The following is an 11,300-nucleotide window of genomic DNA, read 5'->3' as shown; positions in this document are numbered from 1 at the left end:
TGTTTAATGTTGGCCTATATGTAATTTGTTGAGATTAGCCACTTATTTTGGCTTATTTTGGATGTCTAATTATGACTAATGTTGAATGTAAGTTGACACAAAAATTGGGTGAGAAATATAGCTTGTAAAATGGCCTATTTTCATCCACGCGAGTAGAGACATGGGCGTGTGTCTCAACCGTGTGTCCCCTGTATCTTAAATTTGCACAAAACAGAATGCTCACATGGCCTGGCACACGGGTGTGTGACTTGGCCGTATGACCCAAGTCAGTACACTCACACGGGCACAAACACGGGCTAAAACACGGTCGTGCATCCCTATTTTGAATGCCCACACGGCCTAAGCCACAGGTAAGTCTCTTGGTCGTGTGAGTCACACGGCCTGACCACATGACCGTGCGACCCCTGCAATGTTGAAAAATTTAAATATTTCTGAAAAAATTTTTGAGTTTCCAATTTAGTCCCAATTTGTTTCTGATGCGTAATTTGGGCATTGAGGGCTTGTATAATGGACAATATGTATGATTTTGATTGGTTTTTATATGAATGCTATATGATATGAAATGTTTACATTTTCTATCTATTTGATTTGTAAACTCCGATAATGCTTTGTAACCATATTCCGGAGGCAAATTCAGGTTAACGGTGTTACAATCAGTGTTTTGTTGCTTTTGGAAAGAACATATGAATTTATAAATGTGATCAATAGGGTGAAACCAAATAGGGGATTGAACTTGTAATTGACTGTTGGTAAGGTTACGACACAACTCTATGGATGTCGCGATACCAGCCTTCAATGTTGCGACATTGAATCCTTGCGAAACTGGTTAAAAGAAAGGATGAACCCATAGTATACTGTTTGTAAAGTTGTTTGTGAGGTCGCGACACCACCCCATGGATGTCGCAACACTGGCCTAATAGTCGCGACATTGAACCCCAAGGTCGCGACACCTAATCGGTGTAGTTTGGAAACTTTATAATTTAGTCCTCAAATGGTGAAACTCGCCTACTATCTTGGAGGTCATGACATTGTACCATTGATGTCGCGACACCAACCTAAAATATTTTGAAGTATTGTATTTTAGTCCTCCAATGATCTCGGGTAAGCTCGTATAAACCCCGACTCAGAATAATGTTATAACATAATAGTATAAGATTCATGTTAATGAATTTAATTTGTTGTATTGATGGAAAATATGTTCATTTAAATGAAGTTGCTCCAGCAACGAATGTAACACCTTATAGCTCGAACCCAACGAATGAGTCGAGCAAGGGGTGTTACATTAGCAACTCATGGAAAAAATAAAATGCAAATGTAAAATAATAGTGAAGGAGGCTAGCTACAATTAATTTCAAACCTAAAACTATATATTTATAGGGAAAAAATTGGAATAAGAGAGAAAAGACAAAAGTACCCCTAATATATTAGAGGAGTTTTTCTAGGTTTTTGGTAGATCTGTGTCCCAAGCTTCTAGGCCATTTTTGGGTGCCTTCCTGACTTTTTTGGGGTTTGAGTTGTGAAATAAGTCAAGATAGATTTTCTGATTCCCTTCGAAGCGATATATTATGGGGAACAAATCGGAGTTCTTCAACTCAAGATATGACCAAAACAAGGAAATAGTGTAAATTGAAAGTCCAATTCACAAAACTTACAAAAATTAATGTTTAAGCTAATTTTTCTTCAATTATTTATCCTAATGCATAAAAAAATATGAAACAAAATCATATAATTAAGGAGTTAAATATCACAATTTAATTGAAAAATTATCACAAATCAATTTTAATTTATACACATATCATAGGCATTGTTTATTACTTTACTTGGTGTGATTAAATTTATCTTATCCAATCTTGTGGATATAGATAACGATAGTATTAAGCATAAAAGTTAAGGCAAAGATTTAGATATAATTTTGGATAATAATTAAGTTTCATCAAAACCTATTTGATTTTTTTTCCTTTTCTAAAAGTTTTTTTCCCTGTCTTGTGTTACATATATAAAGTAAATAACAAGCATATATAAATGAAGGTTTAAATTGCATTTTCAGGATTGCTCATGTAAAGTGAAATGTTAAGCAACATTTACAGTGGTCCCTTTTAATTTCTAGGGTTTAGGAAACCTAAAACAAAACGGTGAAAGGTGATGTTTCTTTTGAGATGAGGAGTAGTAGAACTTTGTATTGTTTAAAGGTGTTTTGTTACAGATTGGATGTATTTGGTGTGTTTTCACTTTTTTACTATTCTTTTGCTGGCTAACACAGAGAATCAGAAAAAGGGTATTTATAATTTCAAGTCAGGACTATGGAGATACTGAAAATTTTCCTAGAAAAGTTCAAAAAATGGAAAGGAAATGGCAATGAGTGCTAGCAGAGAGGAGAGAGGGGTACTTAATTTTATCTCATGCTCTTACTTTTCCTTTGAACCCCGGATTAACTAAAGAAACTGATATTGATATCATATGCACTTTTGAGTTTGGTTTTAGCCCTTTTTGGTGAAGAATTGATGGATGATGTTTAGGCATACATTCTCCACCTAAAGATCCTTGGAGAGGTCAGTGAACCATACGAGTAACCTTATAGATGAATACAATTGTAAATGCCGTGTCATTTGCATTAGCATCATCAACTGTATGATAGTCTTTCACTAATGGCACTTTAAACCCTAAACTTGAACGGAAATTGCTGTAGATGATCGTTTACATTGGCATAGCTGAGCAAAAAAAAAAAAATTATATTGGCATACATAAGTGGTAGGTAGTACTTACCCATGATCATCACATATTATAAATCAATCATTTGATGTGTACCACTAAAACGGCATAAGGAAAATAAATATAAATATATATATATATATATATAAAAGGAAAATAAGGGAACAAAAGAGTGAGAAGGAGAAAGAAATTGTAAACTTGAATCAAAGAATTACATTCCAAGATGCGAGAATACCTGAGTGTATATATTGTTGAGGAGGTGTACCTCATTACACCAAGTATTGTCTTTTATCAAGTTTTTGTCTTTTAAATTGTCAAAAATCTTAAAAAGTTCATAGAATATGGACCCATCAAAATGCTTGAATAAGTGAAACCGTAGCAAATAAAAGAATTTTGTACATAGTTAAACTTGACCCCATGACTTGGGGTATAATTTGTGCACGGTCCTGTTCAGGCATTTTTACTCTGTGAACCAGCCAACTTAACAGAATTAGATATAAAACTTCAACATAAACCAATACCGAACACACTCGTACATATATAGCGACTACTCAGTTCATGCAAGCAAAGAGCAAAGCTAAATTTACCATATATCAACGTAATACTATATAAAAATGTTCATCACGACTTGTTGAGTTGTAGTTTCATCCTCTTGATTAGATGGCTCGCCACTTCGATCCGATTCTTCATTTTGTCTTCAAAGCTGCTGGTTGTTGCTTTGTGTTGGTTAAGTGCTGCTACCCTATATTTATGTAAATACCTTACGATAGCCTCAGCGTAGTTGTCAAGCCCTACAGCACCCAATGCCCGGCAGATGTCATCTCCATATATCGTCTTGCGACTCTCTTTGCGACACTTGTCGGATGCATCGCTTGTTACGAAGCTTATGAACTCCGTCACACATTCTTGCATTGTTTCCTTAGCCTCTTTCGAAACCTTGGCAGTTGGTGGCAGGATTCGTTTCATAATCCGACCCACGTTGGCTATTGGCAGAAGTGGATCTTGTTCATCACCCATTTCTTTAATTTACCAGCTTATGAACTCGATGCTAGCTCTCTAACTTAGACACGTAGCTCTTTACGATCCACAAGCTTTCTTATATTATTATATGTATTATGTATATGAATGTGAGATACCATGGGATGACATCTCATGATAATCATCATACACATAATGTTATCCACTTGGTTATTATGTTAACCAGGATTTTAAAAATTCGTGTTATTGTATTGTTTTTTATTACGAAAAGTCTCGATTTTAATGTAAATTGTCTAATCAACTTTTCTTTTTAAAAATTATACATTTATATGTGTGCATATAAGTATGCATAATAAAAATAAATATAACATAATTTAAATATTACTATATTTTCATGAGAAATAGGTTAAAGTCATTGTAAATTTATTCTAATCAATTATTGTTCTCCTATATGAAAAATTGTAGCTAGTCTTAGTTCATATAATTTTTTTTTAAATTTATCCTAAAGTTACCGATTGAGTCTTAATTCGATTGGCATGACATGATTCTCAATGTAAGAGGACATGAGTTAAAGTATACTAAAATGAATTATCCTCCTATTAATAAGTTAAGGAGAGATTCCGAGTAATTATAGATATTATGTTAAAAAAATAAATATAATCAGAATTTATAATAAAATTGTTCATAAAATTTTGAAGCAACCAAGAAGTTCAAGCCAAAATGACATACAGGGCCATTTTATACACGATCTTACTGAGTCTACAGATTTGCAGACTCTCCAACAAAGAGAATATTTATATAAATTATATCAAACCCTAAAAAGACTTAACAGAATGGTCGCCCTCCCTCCACTATCCCCATAAACTTATTAAACCCTACCACGATAATCTGGGCTTATAACCTTTTTGTAATCTCAAAATATACTAATTATCTTTAGCTTAATTAAAATATTGTGATACTATCTAAAACAAGTGGTGGATATTTAAGCACGTCTGCATGGAGCAGAGGTTCATTAACTTAAGTGTAGGTCAAAATTAGGTTTTGTCACTCTATTTGGCTGCAAAGTGAAAAGAATTATATTCATTTTCATCCCTCGAAATTAGTTGAATTATTTTTTTATTTTTGGTAACATGAGTCCATATATACTCCAATCAGCTAGCTGCTTGTGCAAAATAATTCCCACTATACTGTTTGCGAGGCTCGAAATTGATTAATTTTTTGCTGCATCATTTGCCACTTGTGGTAATTGCTCATTAATTAATTATATTAATTTCCTTGATAATTGCATCATTTTCCACTTTGGTAATTGCACATTAATTAAATTTCCGATAATTGCACAAATCAAAATATAATGCAAATTAATTATAGAGTTAGATAAGATGATAAGAGTTTTTTTATCTTAATCAATTATTTAAGATTCGATTCACGCTTTGAGTATGAAATAATTTTAAAATTCGTGATAAACATTAGATAGCTAAATACGATACTAGAATACACAATAATATAAATGTAATAAAGCTACACAAATCCTCACCTGCTTCCAATGTGTTGGAACATTGGCAGCAACAAACACTAAAATGAAGTTGATTTTAAACAATATGAAAACCAAGCAAAATAGATGTTTTTGAACAAGGAGAGATCTTGAAGAAAAGAACTTGCATCATTGTAATTGATTCAAAATATATATAGGATACAAAGTAAAATGAGTAAGTTACCTACTAACATAACTACTCCCACTAATATATCAAATACAAACTTGAATTACACACAAAAGAAAGCTGGCATATCAGCTTCTACATCAATTTCAAATCAAGTTCTAATCCTATTGACTTTAAGTACAAGTTACATTTGAACAAAATAAATCAAAATGGACCAAGTTGTCTTTGCTCTCGGTTGCTCGCTCCAATGCAAGTCGACTTGGTGAGCTTTGGTCACATGTTGCATTGCAGCCAATGCTCAACACTCCTCCTTGGACTGTATGCAACAAACACCAATCATCTCCTTAAGGCTTCAAATCTGGTTGTACCGAGTGGCTTGGTTAGAATGTCACCAATTGATCTTGTGAATCGCAATGAACAAGACCGATTTCTCCATCTGCTCACCTCTCTAACAAAATGGAACTTAATTTTAAAGTGTTTAGTCTTGCCATGGAAGACTGGATTTTTAGCTATAGCAACTGCGATTGGTTGTCAACCATGATTTGATAGCTTCACTTTGTTCTTCATTCAAATCGGACAATAACTTTCGAGCCAAATGGCTTGATTCATCTTCTTCTTCCGCCGCAATATACTCGCTTGGTGTGGATTGAGCAACAGTTTGTTGCTTCTTTGAACTCCAACAAAATGCTCCCGAGCCAAGTGTGAAAAATAACCCGAGGTGCTTCTCATGTCATCTGCAGAGCACCTTGATCCACCGTCTGAATATCCCATAAGTTTAAGCTCATTTTCTTTCTTAAACATGACACCAAGCTTCAAAGTTCCCTTGACATATCTAAGTACTCTTTTTGCTGCCTTAAAATGTGAAATGTCACAGCAATGCATGAACCTAGACAACAAGCTAACAAGATGCATAAGATCAGTCTAGTTCTTTGTCAAATAAAGTAAACAGCCAACTAGGCTACTGTATTCCTTCTCATCAACTCTTTTTTGGTTTCCAAAGCTGGTCAGCTTCTCTCCTTGAGCTATTGGTGTGTTTACTAATTTACAATTAGACATGCAGAACTTGTCTAGGATCTTCAGGGCAAATGCTTGCTGGCTGATAAAGATTCCTCGATTAGACTGGTTCACTTCCATACCAAGGAAGTATGTCATGGCTCCTAAGTCAGTCATATCAAACATTTCCTTCATTTGAGTCTTGAAGTCATTGATCGCCTCGATTCGCTTCCGGTCACCAAGAGATCATCCACATAAATCAAACAATTAGCAAAGTTTCATCTTCACTTTCTTCACATAAAGTGTTGGTTCACTCGGGCTTTTCTCGAACTCAAGCCTTGACAGATATTCATCAATTTCGTCATACCAGCTCTAGGTGCTGTTTGAGCCATATAAGGCCTTCTTCATCAGTAAACCTTGTTCTCTTCTCTTGGAACTTTAAATCCATCTGGTTGCTCTATGTAGATTTCTTCTTTCGAAAACCATTCGTAAAAGTCGACTTGACATCCAATTGGTGAATCTTCCCTTTGCTTCGTGCAGCCAAGGCAAAAGAAGCTTGATTGTGTCAAGCCTAGCCACTGGAGCAAATGTCTCCATAAAGTCAGTACCATACTCTTGACTATAGCCCTTTACCACCAGCCTTGCCTTGTGTTTGTTTAAAGAGCCATCAGAGTTAAATTTGGCTCTAAAAACCCACTTGAAACCTATGACCTTCTTCTGATCTGGTCTATCAACCAAGTCCCAAGTTTTATTCTTCCTGATCATCTCAAGTTCAGCTTCCATTGCTTTCTTCCAGCTTCTGTCCCTTGCGGCTTCTTCATAGTTTGAAGGCTCAATTATTGCTACATTGCATCTATGGTAAATGTCAGCAATGGTTCTAGTTCCTCTCACAGGTGGATCATCAATGTCACCACTTTCGCTTCATTTTCGTTGGCTCTAGGTCGATATCGAGTGATCTTCATCAAACCGACTCGTTCGAATCATCCCAACTCCAAAATTTTTCTTCATCAAATCTGATGTCCCTGCTCACCAAAACCTTCTTTGTTGAAGGGTCATACACCCTATAGCCCTTTTTTGTACTGCTGTAGCCAACAAATATCCTGAGGCGACCTTCTCTCCGATTTTGTTCTTCGCTCTTTGGAATGAGTGCATAGCACATGCATCCAAACATCTTGGATGGAAACAAATGGTTTGAGCCCATACCATGCCTCAAAGGGTTTTTTGTCCTTTACAGCTCTTGTAGGTAGCTTATTCAATAGGTAAACTGAGGTGTTGACTGCTTTTGCCCAGAATTTGCTTGGAAGCTTGCTTTGAAACAATAGACATCTCGCCATATTCATCACTGTTCTGTTTTTCCTTTCACAAACTCCATTTTTTGTGGAGTATAAGCAGTGGTGGTGATGATGAATCCTGCATGCTCACAAAGCTTTTGAAACCTCTCGACAAGTATTCAGTCCCATTATCAGTTCTCAATGCTTTGATCTTACAGTTTGTTTGATTTTCCACTAGTGCCTTGAATTTGCTAAAGGCCTCAAACACTTCAGATTTGTGTTTCATGAAGTAAACCCAGCAAAATCTGGTCAAATCATCAATAAACAGCACAAAATACTTGCTATCATTCAAAGAAGGGGACTTCATTGGTCCACAAATATCAGAATGCACCAGTTCAAGCCTTTCTCGAGCTCTCCAAGCTTGGTTCACTGGGAATGGCAATCTGGCTTGTTTGCCAAACTGATAAACATCACAAACACTTTCACTTGCTTCTACTTTAGACATATCCTCCACCAAGTTCTGTTTTTGCAATAGATCAAGTGATCTAAAGTTAACATGGCCTAATCTTCTATGCCATAGACCAACATTATCAGCCAAGCTTGCATAAGCTTTATTTTCAAGCTGATTGACATCAAGCATGAAACATTTATCTACCATGCCTACTGCAATCATTTCTTGACCATGACAGTCCTTAATAACACATGAATCATTCTTGAAAACTAGGGAATACCCTTTTTCAACTAACTGACCAGCACTCAACAAATTCTGATCAATTTCAGGCACAAAGAGCACATCTGAGATAACTTTGTTACCTGAACAAGTGTTGATTAAAACACTGCCTTTGCTTTGGCTTCAATCAGTTCACCATTGCCAATTCTGATTTTTGAGACATAGCTTCTGTCTAGGTCTTTGAACAGACTCTCATCACCTGCCATATGATGTGAGCAGCCACTATCCACCAACCAATTGCTTCTAACTTTGCTTGAAGATGCAAAGCAAGAAGCTGTGAACACATGCTCCTCCTGAGCTTGAAGGTCTTCAGTAGCTTGAGCTTGAATCTGCTGCTATGCTGGTGCTTTTGGTTTGTTTTTACAAACTTTCTCTACATGTCCAAACTACTTGCAGCTCCTGCATTGGATGTCTGGCCTAAACCAGCAAAACCTTTTAGAGTGAGTGGTCTTCTTACAATGGACACATGGTGGAAACTTTCTCTTGCCTGAATCTCTTCTTGGTTTATCCCTCTTGTTAAGCCAAGGCTTCTTGCCTTTCTGACTTGTACTGGAACTTTCTTTGGCCTTTGCTTGGAAGGCTCCTTTTGGATAGTCTTCCTGCCTGTTGGCCCTTCTCTGCTCCAAAGCATATAGGGAGTTCACCAGCTCAGACAAAGAGATGGTTATTAAGTCCCTTGAGTCCTCAAGTGATGAGATTTTAGACTCAAATCTCTCAGGAAGAGTGGTGATGACCTTCTCCACTACTCTGCTTTCACTGAAGTCTTCACCAAGCAGCCTTATGCTGTTGACAGTGGCCATAATCCTGTCTGAGTATTGTTTAATGCTTTCAGACTCTTTCATCTTCAAATTTTCAAAGTCTTTCCTTAAGTTAATCACTTGTTGCTGCCTAGTTTTATCTGACCCCATGAACTCCTCCTTCAACCTTTCCCATGCTTCCTTAGGTGTGCTGCAGGCCATGATCTGAGTGAAGATTACATCTGTCACTCCATTTTGCAAGCAGGCCAAGGCTTTGTTCTTCTTGGTGCTCTCCTCAGCATGCTACCTTATCTGAGCAATTGTGGGATTAGCCCTCAATGGAGGTGGTTCGATGTCGTTTTCTACTACACTCCACAAGTCTTAAGCTTGAAGATATGTCTTCATCTTGACTACCCAAATATGGTAGTTTTCACCAGCAAATATTGGAGGTGGAGGTGCTGTAAAGCTCATCTTGCTGAAACAAACTTAACAGCCTCTATTTCTTCCTTCTCAAGCTTATATTTTCTTGACAAAACAACCAACAAAACAGAGGCCCTCAAAGACTTAAGCTCTGAATACCATTTGTTGGAACATTGGCAGCAACAAACACTAAAATGAAGTTGATTTTAAACAATATGAAAACCAAGCAAAATAGATGTTTTTGAACAAGGAGAGATCTTGAAGAAAAGAACTTGCATCATTGTAATTGATTCAAAATATATATAGGATACAAAGTAAAATGAGTAAGTTACCTACTAACATAACTACTCCCACTAATATATCAAATACAAACTTGAATTACACACAAAAGAAAGTCGGCATATCGACTTCTACATCAATTTCAAATCAAGTTCTAATCCTATTGACTTTAAGTACAAGTTACATTTGAACAAAATAAATCAAAATGGACCAAGTTTCTTCTTTGCTCTCGGTTCGCTCCAATGCAAGTCGACTTGGTGAGTCATTGGTCACATGTTGCATTGCAGCCAATGCTCAACACTCCTCCTTGATCTGTATGCAACAAACACCAATCATCTCCTTAAGGCTTCAAATCTGGTTGTACCGAGTGGCTTGGTTAGAATGTCGACCAATTGATCTTGTGAATCGCAATGAACAAGACCGATTTCTCCATCTGCTTCACCTCTCTAACAAAATGGAACTTAATTTTAAAGTGTTTAGTCTTGCCATGGAAGACTGGATTTTTAGCTATAGCAATCTGCTGATTGGTTGTCAACCATGATTTCATAGCTTCACTTTGTTCTTCATTCAAATCGGACAATAACTTTCGAGCCAAATGGCTTGATTCACTGCTCTTCTTCTGCCGCAATATACTCTGCTTCGGTACGTGGATTGAGCAACAGTTTGTTGCTTCTTTGAACTCCAACAAAATGCTCCCGAGCCAAGTGTGAAAAAATAACCCGAGGTGCTTCTCATGTCATCTGCAGAGCACCTTGATCCTTTGTCTGAATATCCCATAAGTTTAAGCTCATTTTCTTTCTTAAACATGACACCAAGCTTCAAAGTTCCTTGACATATCTAAGCACGCTTTTTTTGCCTTAAAATGTGAAATGTCACAACAATGCATGAACCTAGACAACAAGCTAACAAAGATGCATAAGATCAGTCTAGTTGTTTGTCAAATAAAGTAAACAGCCAACTAGGCTACTGTATTCCTTCTCATCAACTCTTTTTTGGTTTCCAAAGCTGGTCAGCTTCTCTCCTTGAGCTATTGGTGTGTTTACTAATTTACAATTAGACATGCAGAACTTGTCTAGGATCTTCAGGGCAAATGCTTGCTGGCTGATAAAGATTCCTCGATTAGACTGGTTCACTTCCATACCAAGGAAGTATGTCATGGCTCCTAAGTCAGTCATATCAAACATTTCCTTCATTTGAGTCTTGAAGTCATTGATCAGCTCAGTTCTGCTTCCAGTCACCAGTAGATCATCCACATAAACTGAAACAATTAGCAAAGTTTCATCTTCAGCTTTCTTCACATAAAGTGTTGGTTCACTCAGGCTTTTCTCGAACTCAAGCCTTGACAGATATTCATCAATTCTGTCATACCAGGCTCTAGGTGCCTGTTTCAGGCCATATAAGGCCTTCTTCAGTCTGTAAACCTTGTTCTCTTCTCCTGGAACTTTAAATCCATCTGGTTGCTCTATGTAGATTTCTTCTTTCAGAAAACCATTCAGAAAAGCTGACTTGACATCCAATTGGTGAA

At 36.7% G+C, this 11,300-nt stretch overlaps 1 protein-coding gene across 1 annotated transcript; it reads right to left on the bottom strand.

The window, feature by feature from the left end:
- Positions 1–3,166: 3,166 nt before the first annotated feature.
- LOC108471698 (nuclear transcription factor Y subunit B-5-like) lies at positions 3,167–3,816 on the bottom strand. The gene has a single exon (XM_017773276.2). It carries the CDS (start codon positions 3,724–3,726, stop codon positions 3,331–3,333), a length of 396 nt encoding a protein of 131 aa, XP_017628765.1. The 5' UTR covers positions 3,727–3,816; the 3' UTR covers positions 3,167–3,330.
- Between the last annotated feature and the right edge of the window lie 7,484 nt (positions 3,817–11,300).

This window comes from Gossypium arboreum, chromosome 11 (genome assembly GCF_025698485.1).
Source record: "Gossypium arboreum isolate Shixiya-1 chromosome 11, ASM2569848v2, whole genome shotgun sequence".
NCBI lineage: Eukaryota > Viridiplantae > Streptophyta > Magnoliopsida > Malvales > Malvaceae > Gossypium > Gossypium arboreum.
The sequence above is the reverse complement of the archived record's forward strand: the minus strand, read 5'-3'. Positions and strand labels throughout refer to the sequence as shown.